At 43.4% G+C, this 19,083-nt stretch overlaps 1 protein-coding gene across 4 annotated transcripts in view; it reads right to left on the minus strand.

Moving 5' to 3' along the window:
- Positions 1–1,306: 1,306 nt before the first annotated feature.
- Positions 1,307–19,083, minus strand: part of DET1 (DET1 partner of COP1 E3 ubiquitin ligase) — a 31,165-nt gene continuing 13,388 nt past the window's right edge. Inside the window, exons 4-5 of one of the 4 annotated variants that reach the window (XM_044388399.3) lie at positions 15,199–15,390; positions 1,307–3,577 (exon numbers count right to left, since the gene is read on the minus strand). In XM_044388399.3, the coding sequence (XP_044244334.1) occupies positions 3,487–3,577; positions 15,199–15,390 (283 nt within the window). In that variant the 3' untranslated portion in view covers positions 1,307–3,486. The other 3 variants (XM_057303734.1, XM_044388401.3, XM_026510438.4) reach the window with 3 other exon arrangements.

Here is a 19,083-nt window from a genome sequence, read left to right on the forward strand (position 1 = left end):
TATTTATTTTTTCTGTGAACACCCTGCTAACAAGATTCTTTGCTCATTTTTCATTTGAGGTTGTTCATCTTTTCATTATACATTATATATTTTTAAAATGGTTTATACTGGGGCGCCCGAGTAGCACAGTCGTTAAAGCGTCTGCCTTCGGCTCAGGGTGTGATCCCGGCATTCTGGGATTGAGTCCCACATCAGGCTCCTCCGCTGGGAGCCTGATTCTTCCTCTCCCACTCCCCTGCTGTGTTCCCCCTCTCGCTGGCTGTCTATCTGTCACATAAATAAATAAAATCTTTAAAAAATAAAATAAAATAAAATGGTTTATTACTAAGGAAATCAATCCTTAGTATACCAAATGTCATTTGTCATTTGATTTTTGATAATTTTTGTTATGCATAAGTTTCCATTTGTTTTTTGTGGGTTTTTTTTTTTAAAGATTGATTGATTGATTGATTGATTGGAGAGAGAGAGAGAATGCACAGAGGGAGAGGGAGAAGCAGGCTCCCCACTGAGCAGGGAGCCTGATGTGGGGCTTGATCCCAGAACGCTGGGATCATGACCTGAGTGGAAGGCAGACACTCAACCAACGTGAGCCACCCTTCTGAAAAGGGGCTTACTCACTGCACAATTATAAACCGAAATCGAGAAGACAAGAGCACTTGGGTAATCACGGGTCTACTTTGCAAGGGTCCCCTGTCCTTCTCAGCCCTTGGCACTCTGCCTGCCCCTTCCAGAACCCACTCTTTGCAAGACCCACAGAAATGTACCTGAGTCCCACACCAGCTCTTTTCATTCTGCTTTTTCAAAAAATCACTATTTTCCTAACACAACACTTTCCAATCTTCTAAAACTCACCCCCCCCCATTTGACAACCAGGACAGTCTCCTGTCCCTCCAAGGTTTTGAGATGTGTCTCAATTATGAATCCTTGTCTTCTGCATAACCTCCTCAGAAACTTTTTTTTAACTCTCTGCAATTAGTAATGTGAAAACTTACACAGTTTTTCATTCTCCCAATAAAAATATCAACTTGTTTTTTCAAAAGAAACTTCCCTCAAGATTCTAACGTGCCCACCTACTACCTCAATTTTATCTGTAACCTACCCTGAGTTAACACTTTTCAGATAAAGGTTTATTCTTTAAAAATTTAACCAGAATGACATTTAAAAAATTTTTATTAACAACTGACCTTGGAAAACAATCGAGAGGCAATTTATTCTGAGTAACACATCCTTCCTTAAGGACAGATTTAAAACCTTGTAACACCCCCTCACCCCCCAAAAAACCCTTTAAAGACAAGGGAGAAGAAACTGAGTTTGAAAATCACCTTTATTTTCCTTCTGCGTTCCCCCATTCAGAATATTTCCAATCCCCTTTTTTTTTTCCTTTTAGTAGAAACATAGACCCCTCTCTGTTCTTTCAACAATTAATTAAAGCTAAGTGACAGTCTCCTCTCCTAATCCTGGGGAGTTAATTACTAAGTTTGGAAGAGAAACAGTAGCTGAAGACCAGGACATCTCTGGTCTCAGGAAGAACGGGATGTGCAGCACAGGGCCCGGGAACCCCCTTCTACCAGCAGAGCCTGGCAGCAGTTTCAGACAGCTGTCCCGTGGCCCTGTAAGTGCTCCTGGTGGAGGACAGAACTCCATCATCAGAGTCAGTAAAACAAGATGCAGAGGAGACGTGGGCTCCCACAACACAGCCGTCCACCCCTCGGCTCCTTCTTCCCAACTCCGCACTCAGACACTGGTCACCTGGCAGCGTCACTGATGGTGCGATGGGTGAGCCAGAGCAACGCCAGGGCCCCTCTGGCTTTCACAGATGGGGCGAGAAGTGCAGGCATACCTCACAGAACGGTATTTTCCAGATACCGCGTTTTCACATGGCAACTCCACGTCTAGCAAATTTATTGGCACCATCGTTCTAATAGCATTTGCTCACTTTGTGTCTCTGTGTCACATCGGGTAATTCGTGCAATATTTCAAAGTTTTTCATTATATTAGGGTGATCCGTGACTGGTGATCTTTGATGTTATGTAATTGTTTTGTGTGTGTTCTGACTGCTCCATCCACCCATTGTTCCCCCCCCCCTCTCTCCCTCTCCTTAGGCCTCCCTGATCCCTGAGACACAACAATATTGAAGTAGGCCAATTAATAACCCGACAATGGCCTCTAAGTGTCCAAGTGAAAGAAAGAGTCGCATATCTCTCACTTTAAATCAAAAGCTAGAAATGATTAGGCTCAGTGAGAGGAAGGTGTGTGGAAGGTGTGTTGAAGGTCCAGATGAGCCAAAAGCGAGGCCTCCTGCCCCAAACAGACAAGTTGTAAATGCAAAGGAAAGGTTCTGGAAGGACATTAAAAGTGCCACTCCAGTGAACACATGAATGATAACAAAGTGAAACAGGCTTCCTGCTGATACAGAGAATATCTCACTGGTCCGGACAGAAGATCCAACAGCCACAACGCTCCCTTGAGCCAAAGCCTCACCCGGAGCAAGGCCCTCATGCTCTTCAATTCTGTGGAGGTGGAGAGGGGACGAAGCTGCAGAAGACAAGTCTGAAGCTAGCAGAGTTGGCGCATGAGGTTTAAGGAAAGACACCGTCTCCGTAACATCACACTGCAAGGTGAAGCAGCAAGGGCTGGTGTAGAAGCTGCGGCGAGTTCTCCAGAAGATCGAGCGGAGATCATCCATGAAGTGGCTCCACCACACGACGGATTTTCAGTGTGGACGAAACAGCCTTCTGTAGAAGATGCCATCTAGGACCTTCACAGCTGGAGAGGGGAGGTCCGTGCCTGGCTTCAAAGCCGCGAAGGACAGGCTGGCTGTCTTGTCAGGGGCGAATGCACCTGCTGACTTGAGGCTGAAGCCTGTGCTCATGTGCCGTTCTGAAACTCCTGGGCACCTGAAGAATGATGCCAACTCCACTCTGCCTGTGCTCTATCAGTGCAACAACAAAGCCCAGACAGTACTATGTTTACAACATGGTATACTAAATTTTTCAAGCCCACCGTTGAGACCTACTGCTCAGAAGATTCCTGTCAAAATATTACTGCTCATTGACAATGCGCCTAGTCCCCCAAGAGCTCGGACGGAGATGTACAAGGAGACTGATGTTTGTACACCTGCCGATACAACAGCCTTTCCGCAGCCCATGGATCTAGAAGTAATTTCAAGTCTCATTATCTAAGAACTATATTTTATAAGGCTATAGATACCAGAGACACTAATTCCTCTGGTGGATCTAGACAAAGTAAATTGAAAATCTTCTGGAAAGATTTCCAGATTCACCATTCTGGATGCCATTGAGAACATTCGTGATTTATGGAAAGAGGTCAAAATATCAGTATGTCAGTATTAACAGGAGTTTGGAAGAAGTTGATTCCAGCCCTCATGGATGATGTCCGTGGAGGAAGTCTCTGCCCGTGTGGCGGAAACAGCAAGAGAACTAGAATGAGAAGTGGAGCAGAAGATGGGACTGAACTGTTGTGATCTCACGATCCAACCTGAACAGGTGACGAGTTGCTTCCATGGATGAGCAAAGAAAGTGGTTTCTTGAGAAGGAGTCTACTCCTGATGAAGAGGCTGTGAAGATTGTTGGAATGACAACAAAGGATTTAGAATATTACAGACACTTAGCTGATAAAGCAGCTGCAGGGTTTGAGAGGACAGACTCCAATTCTGAAAGAAGTTCGACTGTGGGAAAGAGGCTATCAAGCGGCATCACCTGCTACAGACAATCATTCGTGATAGGAAGAGTCAATGGATTCAGCAAACTTCATTGTTGTCTTATTTTGAGAAATTGCCCCAATCCAAGGCAAGACCCTCTATCAGCAAGAACATTCTGACCCACTGAAAGCACAGATGATAGCATTTTTTAGCAATACTTTGCACACTTAACAGACGATAGCATAGTGTAAATACAGCTTATATATGTACAGGTAAACAAAAACATTCACTGGATTTGCTTTATCGGAGTACTCATTTTCTTGAAGTGCTGGGGAAGGAAACCGAAGTATCTCTTGAGTTGTAGCTGCATTCGGAAACATTTCAGAAACTCAAAGGTTGGAGCCTATGACTTACAAATTCTCATGTTCTCAGTTCCTGGCGCTTCGTAGGTCCTCAATAAATTTGAAATCCTAAATGAACAAATAAGCCAACCTACACACTAGTGTGAAGAGGGAGAAATATGTGGAACGTATTTTCAACCTCTAATAAAAGATACCTTTGTTGGTCGTTCCCCCTGAAAGGGAAGGAATGGATACAGAAGCACAGAAACATCAGAATTCCCTATTAATGTTGTTGGTAGTCAGTAAAATACCAGTGTAGACCTATAGAAATCCAGGATTTAAGTGGATTCTGACAGAGGCTGGATTAGTTTTACCTGCCATTAACTAGTAATGATGATAGTCTCTCTGAGATCAGTTTCCCTATTTATAAAATGAGGAAAATATGGCATTTTTCAAATACAAGGTGTTACATTGCAAAACGCACTCTTATTTGTGTTAATTATATATTGTTATATAACAAATTACCCCCAAAATTCAGCAGCTTAAAACACCATTAATCTCACACAATCTGTGAGAGCCAAGAATCTGAAAGCAGCTTGGCTGGGTGGGTTTTTTGTTGTTGTTTTTTTTTAAGATGTATTTATTTATTTTAGAGAAAATGCACGCATGAGTGGGAGGGGCGGAGGGAGAGACTCTCAGGCGGACTCCGCACCAAGCGCACCAAGCGTGGCTTGCCTGGGTGGTTCCTCTTCAGGGTTTCGCCTAAGGCTGTACTCATTTGTTGGCTTGATAGAAGCTGGAGGATTCACCTCCAAAATGTCTCTCTCACATGGCTATTAGCAAGAAGCCAAGTGGGTCTCTCCAGAAGGTTACCTGATATCCTCATGACAGCTGGTTTTCCCGAGTGAGTGATTCAAGGAGGTGGGGGGGGGCGTAGAGTAGATGCAGAAGTCTAGCCCTGAAATTCCTTTTATAACCTGGGATTGAAAGTGACCCATTCACACTTCTGCTGTGTTGTATTCGTCACACAGACCAACCCAGATCCAGTGATGGAGGGAACTACACAACAGCATGAATCTAGGAGGTGGGATCATGGTGGGCCTCTTGGAGGCTGGCTACAAACAATGTAACACTAACAAAAAAGAACCCAGATAATTACACCATGACAATGCTTTCTTATTACTTGGAACTACTATTTTATACTGTTTTAACCATGCCTTTTATTTTTTGATGATTTGACATGTTAGGACCTCACTGACCCTATAGGGACTGCCGCTCCCTATAGGGAGTTAGCTAATTCCTAAAGATACCAAATAGCACATCTGGGAGTGTGCCTTTATTTGCACACCAACCAATCCAGAGCCAATACCCCAACCACCTCCTTCATGGTGCTCTTACACTCTGGGCCACTATCCAGCTGCCCTAATACCTCAGAGCCAGGTATCAGACAACTAGGGACAGTCCCTATGTTCCAGAGTCCACCGAATACTCCCATTAGCCAATCCCAAACCTACTCAGCTTGCCTTGCCTGTTCCTTCTTGTAGAAACCTCAATAAAGGCAGCCTGGGTGGCTCAGTGGGTTAAGCGTCTGCCTTTGGCTCAGGTCATGATCCCAGAGTCCTGGAATCGAGTCCCACATCAGGTTCCCTGCTGCGTGGGAAGCCTGCTTCTCCCTCTCCCTCTGCCTCCATTCCCGCTCATGCTCTCTCTCTCTCTCAAATAAATAAAATCTTAAAATTAAAAAAAAAAGTTCTTAAAAAGAAAAAAAAGAAAAAGAAACCACAATCAAGGCTCTTGCCCACATTTTCCCTGGCTCCCTTACCTCCTGAGTGACCCAGGTGCTTGCCCATGGAAGCAAGGCACACTGCACCTCCTGTATCTAGACACCTGTAAGTAAAACAGACTTCTTCCTTCACGAGTCACTTCCATGTCTGTGTGTCGAATTAAAACAAATCCTTGGATCCTTAAAACATATACTTACCCAAAGAGCATTTTAGGCCTTTTTCTGGACTTAGAGGCATTAGGGGTGTGCTGAGGAACAGCCAGTGTCACCAGCATTTCTCATCTGACTTCAGCTCTAGTGTCGTCTTCTTCCTATTCGGAATCATGTGGCCCCTGTAAGTTAATCAGCTTCTGTTCAAAGTCAGCATGAAGTTCCTGACAAATTGGTTCACACCTTAATGATTAGTCCCGTGCTTTGCATGAATTGGTCACACCAGGCCTCTCATTGCATTAAAACTTCTTCCATTTATTCCAAGGCGTGTGATAGCTTTCCCTTCATTCATGTGCCCTGCTTGGTGTTTGATAAGCAATTCTTGTGCACGACTCTCAGCATGTCCATAAAACCTCATTTACCAGTGGTTACCTTGCTTTCTTTCTTAGTTCCAAAAGCCCAGGGTTACTGATTTGCAAAAATATCTGGCCTCACATTCATTCCTGCAGTGGCAAACCTTTGCTTCCCTGATACCAAAATTAACCGCACTTCTGCGTCTGTACCTTTCTGTACATAAAATAACCTTTCATTTCAACACGAAATCACAGTACAATCTTTTTGAAGACATTTTAAATATCACGTACATTTAACACACGTGGTATCCCTAGTGCATATTACTCAGCAGGGCTGACGACAATGTGAAGAGCACACCCAGCGTGTACATGCACAGGTGACAACAGCAGTGACGTCACGGTCACTGTCTAGCATCACTGATAAGACACCGATATTAGATACACTCCAATCCTGAAAAATGCATCTCCGAATTCACGAAATGAAGGAATACCTTCCAACAAAAGGTGCTTACATAGCTTCCGGCCCCACAGTAAATGCCTACTACACGTTCACAATCAACAACAAATTCTCAGCAAACAAGGTTCCTTTTAATCCAATGTGTTTGGCTGCGAAGAGGGTCAGGGATGTTCTGGTCTTCTCAGACATGGGTATGCCGGGGACAGAGGCCATGGCAGCAGAATGGTACCACCTCAAAAGCCACCGGTCTCCTGTGTAGGGGCTGGGCCTGGAGAAGGGGCAAGCTCATGTTTCTCGCAAGGAATGAAGAGGCACTATCAGGGCTGGGTGCAGTCTCTGTGACATGAAAGAGGCATGAGCCTCCCACACAGACCAAGAAACCTAGAGAAAGGCAGCTAGCATTCACTGAGTACATACTGTATTAAGAGCTTTAATTAATACTCATTTAGTGCTCACATCAGCCCTGCAAAGTAGACATTAGCCCCATTTTACAGAGAAACTGGAACTCAGTTCAGCTCTTTTATGAAGCCCAGGGTTTGCACCTGGCCCCACTCGCAAGGCTAAGCTGTTCCCAGAGTTCTGCTGGGACACCACGGGTAAAGAACGAGTCCTACTGTGTATCTCTCTCCTTCTGCATTATTTCTGCCTCTGATAATCAAATGTCGTGTGATGGAGAGAGTCTTTAGAATTTTTCTTTTTTTTTAAAACAACAGAGGCTTATAGCTATAAAGGGTATACACTGAGCAGATGAATGTTGTAAATAAAATTGCCCTCTGGAACATCAGAATCACTTAATATGCTCAATTCTTTTCAAAGCACGTAGTGCAGAGAACTGTTATGCTGATTACCAATAATTATAATCCATTCATTAAGGAAAAGTCTCTAAGGGCTTCTACAAAGGAACACTTCATGGCTGAGATGGAGTTACTCTGTGTACTTGAAAATAATGAAGCTACCGTTCTTTTAAAAATTATCTAATTTAGGCTTTTCACTGATTTACACTGTGCTTCTCTACAAGGACTCTGAATGAAAGAGGTTTTGCTAAATTTAAATGGAGCCTTTCTCTCAAAGGTCCAGAGTAGCTTGGAACTGATCATTGACATGCCAGCCCCTGCAGAGTAGGGGTGAGAGGAGAGAGTTTCAGGGAAGAATTTAGATCTGAAAGATATGTCCCTGGAAGTCTCTGCTTTTCTTAAACATTTTGGTTCCAAAGAATTTGTTTCTCCAAAGATTCTTGAGATTCACTGGACATCTGTAGAGAGAAGGCACTAGAATTTACTGAGAGCAGCCTTAAATCTTTTAGAAACAAAGTTAACATGAACACATAGGGACTGCGAACTTCATACGGGTCCAGTGCTCCATGAGCTGAATGCTTTCTCATTTTAGTTACATCATTTCCAGTATAAGAGGCCATCCGAGATACGGATGCAGAGGGCTATAGGAGAGCCAAGAATCTTACAGAAATCCAAGAACAGGAATCATAATTGGGCTTTTTCAAACCCAATCTAAGAAGGTACCCAGCCAGCAGGAATTTCATGACTCTTTCCTCACGGGACCTGCCTTCCTCTTTGCATCTATTAATTTGCTTTCAATTATAAGAAACAAAAAACCCAATTCGAAGTGGCTTAAACAGTAGGGAAACTTATTGTCTCACAGAACTGGAAATCCAGCTATAAGGTGGGTTTCAAGGTCGTGTGATCCAGTCGACCAACTATATCATCTATGATCGGGTTCTTTCCTCTCCATTCTGCCCTCCAGGTCAGCTTTGTCCTCAGGCTCTTTTTTGAATAGGATCATGGGTGGTGGATAGTGGAACCATGGGCTACGTGGCTCCTCACTCACATTTTCAAAAGAGAAATGTTCCCCCAGCAGTTCCAGAAACCTGTACCTCATAGTACCATTGACCTGTTTTAAGTCACATGACATTCGTAAACTAATCTCTTCTGCCGACTGCTCTTGACCTAGTTCTAGTTCTGGTCACTAACAAGGAGTATGGGATTACCATGATTGGTTTAGACTGCTCAGGGCACATCCCCAGAGTGAAATCAGAGGTGTGGGTGGTGTGCGGAGAGGGAGGGGATGGAAAAAAGGAAAATTGGAAATAGTTCCTAAGTGACTGCCTAAAGTAAATGGGTAGACACTGAAGCCATATGGTAATTCTTGAAGGAAAAACAGGTTGGGGGGGGGGGGGCAGTGGGAACCAAGAGCACTGTTTTGGATGTGCTGGTTTTGAAATGCCTATTAGATATTCAAATGAAGATATCATGTTAGCCACGGGATATATGAATCTGGACATCAAGGAAGGGGTCACGGCTAGAGTTATAATTTTGAGACTCATCAGCATACAGCTAGAATTTAAAACCTGGGGAATGGAAGAAATCAATTAAAGAAATTACATACAGAGGAACTGAAATGAGATTCCAAGGCCAAGGCCTGGGGCCCTTAGTATCTAAATGTAGAACCAAAGAGGAGAAGCTAGCAAAGGGACCAAGAAGCAACAACCAGCAAGGCAGTAAGAAAACCAGAAACACGTACTGTCCTGGAAACCAAGAGAAGCGAGTGTTTCTTGATCGAGAGAGAAATGAGTTATGCCCAATGTCAGGAGGCTGAGTATGAGAGGGACAAGAGGTGAGTGCACAATTGGTACCATGGAGTCACTGGTGCTGAGACAAGCAGTTTCGGTGGGGCGGGACGACTGAGGCCCATGTGGAGCAGGCGGAGGACAAATGGAACGTGGTGGGTGACAGCGTTTAATTTAGACAACCCTCCCAAGAATTTTTTCTGTGAAGAGTAACAGAGAGATGTTAGTGGTAACTAACAGGGAAAAAGAGGCCAAAGCAGGAGGTTTTAAAGAAAGAAGATCCTAGGGGTTATCTAACATGCTGACAAGGAATGACCTATCAAGAGGAAGATGCGGGAAAGAATCATCGCAGGAGTGAAGACACTGAGAAGTCAAGAAGAGACAGGATTCAGTGAGCAAGTGGAGGAGGAGTTGGCCTTTTGTAGAAGCAGGGCTATTTCACTCGGGAGGAAAGGCAGGGAAGGAATACACACGCCAAGTCATGCGGTTGATGTGGTGAAAGATAAGGGAATTCCCACCTGATTGTTTCTATTTCTGGCATGGACTAGGGGGCAAGGTGATCATGAGAAATGGGAGGAGGAGTTGTGAAGAGAAATGAAGGGGTCAAGCAGCAATTCCAGGCAGTGGGAGAGTTCACAGACAAGAAAGGTATATGAGGACTGCTCAGTCGTCAGACGTGATGAAAGGTACGACCAGGAGAGTGGAGGAGTAAGGTGGAGCAAAGTACAAATTAAGCTTCAAAAAGGTGAGGAAATGGGCCCAGGGTCACACAGCTAATGGGCAGAAAGGCGGGCATTCACACTGAGGCCCAAGTGACTTCAAACTCTGTGGTATTTCCACACTGCGAGTCCCTCAGGCGCTATCGAGCGACCTGGTGCAAAGACAAAGCTGCAGGTAAGGTGCGTCTACAAAGATTTGTTGAGCCCCACAAACATGTGACTGCTGTGCGACCCTGATTTTGCTATGACCTATGAAGAATCTAGGAGGATGCCTCAGTATTTCACCCTTCCAACGCCCAGGGATGTCATCCTAACCCTCCCATTCTCCTTTGGGTTATGACCCCGACTGCCCTGTCGGCCTCCCTCCAGTCTCCAGTGCCCCCACACCATCTTCCGGACTGCTAAACACGGTCTTTGTGAAATGCAGATTAGGTCTTCCACGGCACAAAACCCTAGCACCATAAGACACAAGACTCTCCTTCACAATTTGGCCACATTCCCCTGGCCTCCCCCAAAGCTGGTGCCGCAGAGCTGTTATTGACCATTCCACAACCCCAACAGCCCTCTTCATGCTTCTACTCCTCTGGGCATGCTGGAGCTCTCCTTGAAATGTCTGTCCTCTGCCCTGGTTCACACAACACGGTCCCATCTCCTCCATCCTCCTCCACCGTCCCCAGACAACCGCTATGGGGGCTTTTGCCTTTCTGCATTCGAATTCTCTATGTCTTTCCTCATCCTCCACGTCATAGCACAGCATCTACCTGACTCATACTAGGTGCTCAAATCCTGTGTTGAATGCTGAATGAGAATGAATTTAGCTGTTCAATATTGAAGATGATGAAATGAGCTGAACTGCTTTTAGTGGGGCTCAGCATCTCATACCACATTTGTCATGTTCCCAAGGGATGTCAGAGGGATACAGAATCCACCTTTCACAACCTACTCTGAAACCCAACATTTCGAGGCTGCTTTCAAAGTCAGACGTTACTGAACAAGCTTACTGCATGAACGGTAGCTACATTATGCAGAAGAAACCTAAACAGCCTGACCAGGCAGCTGTAGGACCCTGGCTGAGACCGTACAGAAGGTCGGCTAGGGCCCAGCAGGTGTCTGCAGGAGCTGTGATGGCTTGGCCGTCCAGGAACAACCAATCTGATCTCTTTAGAGACGCCAGGAGCCTGCCAGCTCTCCCTTCCCAATCGCTGTACGTGCTACACAGCGTTTGTATCTGCTGTGGCCAAAGAGAACTGCTCACTCCTCCACCCGCATGACACAGATGGTACAGATGGGAGCATGCTTTCTCATGACAATGTGCAATTATGCCCAGTTCCTCCAGCTGTAACAATTACCAGGACAAAACCCCAGGGAAGGACACAGTCCTGGCAGAGAACGGTGTTCCATGCTGGCACACACCACTAAGTTCTCCCAAGGGTGGCCACCGCAGCCATGGCCTCTGGTGCCTTTCACAGTCCTTCCTGGAACCCACGGAGGTGAAAAGCATTCAGTGAGATCAGGACATAAGGCAATCATCAAACAGGATATATTTAAGTAAGAAAATACCAAGGCTTTATTATTATTCTTTTTTTTATAAAGACAGCCCTGTTGTCAGCTACGTGGAAAGGATGTACACAGTTCCCGTGAGGAAACAAGACATCCTGCTTCAGACTGCACACCATAATGCCAAAGAACAGACGCCAAGGGGGAATGGGGTAATGCTCTCATCTTCATAGCAATAAAATACAAAATAAGACAAAAATTAAATGGACTTAATGCTGGACATTCCCACAGGGAAAAGACCAGAGGACTTTCAATCAATCAGTAGTTGGATATGATAAAAATTCCATTAGGCTGAGCCACCCTCGCTCCTCTCTTTGGCCCTCCCCATCTGAGGTATAACAGTCTGGAACCAACAAAGCTGGCAGTCAGGAGCTTTTGCTTCAGAGTCCACCGAGATAAACAGGGGGCAATGTCTTGGAAGACCAGATAACTGGGCTTTGGTGAGGCACCTATGTGCAGCAGTGTCGCATATGGAAGTTGACAACATACTCAGCATTAGTCCTCTGCACTGAAATAGCAAAAGGCTCAAAAGGGTGAAAGGTGAAGGCAACAAGGCGTCGCACTGTGTGGTTGATGGGGCGGCCCAGTAAGCCTGCCTGGATCTCAAACTTGAGCAGACCAGAGTCCCGGGCATAGAACCTAAACAGAAGAAGGAGAGAAAGAGAAGATGGTACAGATGTTCACCACCACCTTGAAATCTGCACAGCACGGAAATGCAGCAACTCATTATTTAATCTGTTATCTCCTCTTACATCGGCCCCAGGTTATCAGAAATGCAAAACCGCCTTTGTCTGAACAGCTCATTCTATGCACAGGGTCATTATGAATTTTACTGTGCTGTCCTGAGTCATTGGGTCATTTCTCTTTCCCAAGGTGACCTTTAATTACAGCCTTAACTACAGCTTCCCCTTTTCCAGAAAAGCTGCCCCAAGACTGTCTAGGCCAGGGCTAGACATGAAATGGAAGCCACATGTATACTTTTAAATTTCCAGGTAGCCACATTAAAAAAGGTAAAAAGAGAAAGGTGAAATTAATTTAAGTAATATATTTTATTTAACCCACTACTGGTATCCAAAAATATTACCATTTCAACCTATAACTCAGGTAAAAAATATTAATGAGATATTTCACATTTTTTTTTGGTATCAAGCCTTTGAAATCTGATGTGTGACGTGAGCACGTCTCAGCATGGACTACTCACACATTAAGTGCTTAACAACCACCTGTGGTGAGTGGCTACTATCCAGGACAGCCCAGATCTTGGCCCATATTTGAGTTTTTCATTTTTAAGAATAAATTCTTTCAGAAGGTCCTTCTTTTTCACACACAAAAATAAAATACTAAGTAGTTTTTCATTTTTCATCTAATACTTCCATTCACCCCCAGACTTAAAGACATCTTCCCACATGCAAGATAAGCGTCTTCGGGTATCAGGATACTAGAGATGTTCAGTGGGGTTGGGGCTGAATTAGGGGAAGTCCCGAAGAGCTCTGAATTACAGAGCTCTATAACTTCCCTTTTGGAAAGCAAACATATGGTAGACATAAAGATATTCATAGCCTCTGACTCGATAATCCCATTTCCACGAATTCATATCCTCAGAATTTAATTTAAATGGAGGACATAGTGATATGAATAAAGACGGCTTCTCCAGCACAGCTCCAATGTAAAAATGCAGGAGAATGAAGGCTCAGTGACAGGGGACTAGTTCAATCAACTGTGGTACATCTAACTGAGGGAATAATAAGCCATCATTAGGACTGTAACTCTGAGGACTATGTAACAACATGAAAAAACATTTCTGAAATAAAAGCAGGCTACTACAAAGGACAATGGTAACCAGGATTCTAACAATGTACACGTGAACACGCATACTGACAAAGACTAGAATGGAACATCCGATACAGGCGCTCAAGTCATGGCGTTTCCTCTTCCAATGCCTTTAATATCCTCATATTCCTCATTTTAAATTAAAAATAAGTGAAAAACCCCTTTAGTCAGAGGCAATAGCCATTTCCAAATTTATTACTTAGGTTACTCTCTTTTCAAATTAGAAAGGCAGGTCAGAAAGGAGAGGAATGTATCTCATGCTACCTTGACAATATCAAATGAGGCCCGTGAAAAGCTTTTATGTGTAAAAACCACATTCACCTCACCCACACAGTCCCCAACACACAAAGGTCTTGTAAGGTTAAGTGAGTTGTTCGAGCTTCTAAATCTAACTACCAGTTCACAGGCAACGTACGAGAATGAGAAAAATCGTAAATACTACTCCAGGGACGCGTGACCAGACTCCAGCATGTGGGCAACGTTACAGGACAATTTCACTGCCAGGGAAATAAGAGGAAAGCAGAACCTACAGGATAAAACAGACTTAAGGGAGCAGCAACCAAATGCAATGTATGAGCCTTGTTTAGATCCTGATGGGAATAAATGGAACCATAAAGAGTATTTATAAAACAACAGGAAAATGTGAAAACTAGGTACTTCGTGGTCTTAATAAAGTTTTGATAATTTTCTTAAGATAAAATAATGGTTATGGAGGTTGTATTTTTCTGTCTTTATCTTTTAGAAATTCATGCCGAAATGTCTCAGTAAAATGCTATAAAATCTGCAATTTGCTTCAGAATAATCAAGGGTGGCAGTTGGTGGGGGGCAGGTGGAAAGAGATGACAACACTGACCATGAGCTGATAACTGTTAAAACTGGGTGGTGGGTATGTGCAGGTTCATTATACTCTTCCACGTTTTATATGTTTAAAGCTTTCTGTAATTAAAAAAAAAAAAAGTTAACTGGTTTTTGGAACATGACTGCAATTTCCCAAAGGAAATACCATGAGTGGTGATTAACTGTTCAGAATGTGTTACACAAGCCTATTTAATACACAATAAAGCTGGATCGTGAAACACTACCTACCACTGTTTCCATGTGAAAAAGGCCTTCTACTCTCTAGCTAAGGGTTCCAGGAACACACCTTCCCTGAAATCATCCCATGGGTAGTTGTGGTACCAGTTCCTCTCCCTAGTATCAAACACAACATACAAAGCAACACAAACTCCCAACACGGACAGAGAGGGGGTCTGTGGAGTAGACATTTGTGAGGGAAGGACTGCTTAGTTTTCAAGGTTCTAGCAATAATATAGCAGTCTACATTCTAAAATTTCTCCAGTGAGGAAGCATGAGTTTCTCCAAAATCTGCCTGTTCCCCAAATTATCTCTGCTATCTTTTCTACTAGGTAACATGAGGGGATAAAATAATTTGAGTGAAATAAAATTAGAAAGTCTCAACTATAAACACTATTATGAAATGGTATGTGGTTTCCTACCCTGGATACCTTTAAAAGGGAACAACACTTATCTGAATTGGATGTTTTGATGAGAAGTAAAGAGCAGAACTACTTAATTTATGAGATTAGTGCCTACATGATCAAAAGCACTCACCACATTATAGAAACAGCCTGTCCTTCCAATTCAACCCATGAGTACAAGCGGGCACAGTCACAGTGGAATGAGGTCCAAGGAGAGAGAGAGAGAAAGAAAGCGGGCCACCTTTAGCCCTTAGACAGTTACTAGCATCTGGAGCAGTGATGGTGTACCTGATAGGGTGATCTCCACAAGTCTTGGGTCGCTCCATGACAGACACCCACTTGTCATCGTAGCTGAAGAGAGACAAGTCAAGGTAGGGGCTACCGCTGTAAGACTGGGCACTGATGGGGAGCTGACCCAGCAGCCGGCGCACTGCCTCCGTGTGCCCTCCATACTTGGCATTTACAATGGTGTCTTTAAACCTAAAATAAAGCACCAGTGAGGAAGGCTGTGTTAGTAGGCACAAAAAGCTGCCTTGGATTTTAAATTGATAAAACATGTCTAAAAACAACTCATTCTGTAAATAGAAATCTAGATAGTGAAGGAACTCAGAACTCTCACACGTCACTAGTCTGCCTGGCTACAAACACTCTCAAAAACCAGAAAAGAGAATTTGAAGTGGGAACATTAAATTACTTTAGAAAAGTTAATACAGACTCTCCAAACAAGTTTAAAATGAGTATAACTATTCTATGACAACACTTCTACTCAAATCTACTTCCCCCAAATAACAGCCTCAGCTTGCATTTAGAAAGCAGTTATAGAGACAGAGAATCCCATGGAAAAGAGCAGCCTCTCTCCGACTTTTTTTTTTTTTTAAAGATTTTATTTATTTATTCGACAGAGATAGAGACAGCCAGCGAGAGAGGGAACACAAGCAGGGGAGAGGAAGAAGCAGGCTCACAGCGGAGGAGCCTGATGTGGGGCTCGATCGCACGACACCGGGATCACGCCCTGAGCCAAAGGCAGACGCTTAACCGCTGTGCCACCCAGGCGCCCCTCTCCGACTCTTCTTGGGATCAGTTATAAGCCAACTTCCATCAAAACTTTCAACAAAGTACTCATCCCTTGTTTCAAGTCTGGGAGCTAGCTACCTCTACTCCCACAGAAATATCGGTATCTAAACAGTAACGTGGACACAGAGTCACGTATCTCTCTCACTTTCAGTTATAATAACAGAGCAATTATTTCTCACAACTGTCATGAATACTAAATTTAATACCCTTTGACCAAGTATTTCTACTCTTCTAGAAATTTACCCTAAGGAAGCAATCCCATATGCAGAAAAATCTGTGCACATTCAATACAGCATTGTTTATGATAATGATAAAAACCTAATGGAAAACTGAAATTTTCAAAGATTGCATGCTTACAGAGGAAATGTTTATCATAATGGTAAGTAAAAGAAACAGGCTATATTCTGTATACACAGTGGAATTAAAAAAAACAAAGAAGAAGGGGCGCCTGGGTGGCTCAGTTGGTTAAGCGTCTGCCTTCAGCTCAGAGCGTGATCCCTGGATCCTAGAATCAAGCCCCGCATCGGGCTCCCTGCTAAACGGGGAGCGTGCTTCTCCCTCTCCCTCTGTCTCTGCCACTCCCCCAGCTTGTGCTCTCTGGCTCAATCTCTGTCAAATAAATAAAATCTTAAAAAAAAAAATTTAGGCCTAAAAAAAAGACTGGCAGAAATATACCAAAATTATAACTGTGCTTGTATAATTACATCTTGATTTTTTTTCTTTTTCACTTTCCCATAGTTTCTTAGAAAGAATGTCAACTATTAGTAATGTATTTTTTAAAATCTCTATATCAAAGCATATTATATGGTTTAAAATTCAAGGGGAAAATAATTTTTTTAGTCCAGGGGGAAAATATAACATCTTATCCCTGAAATCAATGGAATGAAAACTAATGAAATAAATTTAAAAACTTGAACGTTCCCAACTTTGTGGAGACCAGAAAGCTTGATGAGATGGGTTCTGATTTTTGTCTTCACCATTAACCTGTGATGCTGGGTGGACATCAACAGTTCTCAGTTTCCCCTGAAGAAAGCCTAGCTCTCAATATTGCTTTTCTGTTATTCCTCTTGCCCGTAATTTTCACAGCCTCAGCGTAAATCATAAAATTAAATCTTAGGCCAAAGAGAACTTCTTTCCATTTTGAATGAGCTGGAATCAAAGACTCTGGGCTCTCTGGTTTTCAGCTCCTTTTCGGCCAACATCTAGTACTACTCTCATAATCCACGCTGCCTTGCCTGGCTCACTGGCTTCAGATGATGGGGGCTGGCCCATAGCTACATAATAATCGTAAATCACAGCCTCCATGACAATCTCTAGGTTGAAGCAGTTCGTCTTCCCCAGCAGCTCCACCAGCTCCACTCTCCGTGCTCCCTACTGACAAAAACATGAAGCAGTAATCCCTGGGACGTCTTCTGATGTTTAACACCTCGCTCACTGTCACTCTGTCCAGTTATGACTCTCTCAATTCGTGGGGATTTCTAAATTCACAGAGATTACCCTTCCAGCACCATGGCCTCCTAGTTCCTGAACCTCCAGTACTAAATTCCACAACCTCTCCTACATTTAATCAATTCCTCCCCACCTTTTCCCAAACCATCAGTTTCCCCCCACCTACACAGTTTCAGACTATTTCCTGTACCATACTATGGTGGTTTATGGGGAAAATATATTTTCCAGAGGCTTCCTTAGAAAAGGTACATGAAAGGTCATTTTTTGAGAACTTTCATGTCTGAACATGTCTTTGTTCCACCCTACTGGATATAAAATTCTAGACTGGAAATCATTTTTTTCACAGAATTTTGAAGGGATGGTTTTATTGGCTTCAAGCTTTCAGTGTTATTATTGCTAAGTCCAATACTATTCTGATGACTTATTTTTTAACATGTGAAATATACGTTCTTTATGCAATTTTTTACAATTTTTTCTTTATCCCCAATGTTCTAAAACTTCATTTAAAAAGACTGATTTATTTCTTTTAGAGAGAGAGAGACAGAGCATGAGGGGAGAGGAGCAAAGAGAGGAAGAAAGAGAATCCTAACCAGGTTCCACGTGGAGCCCAACAAAGGCCTTTTTTTTTTTTTTTTAAAGATTTTATTTATTCATTTGACAGAGATAGAGATAGCCAGCGAGAGAGGGAACACAAGCAGAGGGAGTGGGAGAGGAAGAAGCAGGCTCCCAGTGGAGGAGCCTGATGTGAGGCTCGATCCCAGAACGCCGGGATCACGCCCTGAGCCGAAGGCAGACGCTTAACCGCTGTGCCACCCAGGCGCCCCCCAACAAAGGCCTTGGTCCCATGAGAATGAGACCATGACCTGAGCCAAAATCAAGAGTCAGACACCCAATCGACTGAGCCATCCAGGTGCCCACCAATGTTCCAATATTTCATGATGATATGCTTCAGCATGGGTCTTTTTTTCATTAGGTACTTGATGGAGCTGGTGACAGGCTAATAAAGATTTAATAATTATTTATCTGGGGGCAAAAGCCATGATTTGCACCTGCCAATTTCTGTGCTGTCAATCCTACTGCTGTGGTCAATTTCAAGGTACCAATGTGACATCGCTGAATGTGGAACTGTCGAAAGATGAGCAGTAGCTCTTAACTGGATAGTATTTTCACCATACAGATAAAATAGATACAAATACACTCAAAAGCATAAATAATAGTAAAATAACTACAACGTAATTAATTTTTTTAAATTAAGGACACAATTTGTTTTTAAACATTTCATTTATTTGAGAGAGAGAGAACATGAGCAGGGGAGGAGTACAGGGAGAGGGAGAAGCAGACTCCCCACTGAAAAGGAAACCCAACATGGGACTTGATCCCAGGAGTCCGGGATCATGACCTTGAGTCAAAGGCAGACACTTAACGGACTGAACCACCCAGGTGCCCCATAATTAATTAATTTTTAATAACGACCGCATTTAGCAATTGCTTGCAGAAATTCTTGAAAGCTTAACAAATTAGCTCTCATGAGCCCGTAAGAGCCAGTCTTAGCACACCACTGAAAGGTCCTGCCAATTTCAAAATTTATGTTCTTTAGGACCGGAAAACAATTTGCATTATTTCCTCCCTGTCATTTGCTCTACTGAGCCT

Source organism: Ursus arctos, unplaced genomic scaffold, assembly GCF_023065955.2.
Source record: "Ursus arctos isolate Adak ecotype North America unplaced genomic scaffold, UrsArc2.0 scaffold_28, whole genome shotgun sequence".
NCBI lineage: Eukaryota > Metazoa > Chordata > Mammalia > Carnivora > Ursidae > Ursus > Ursus arctos.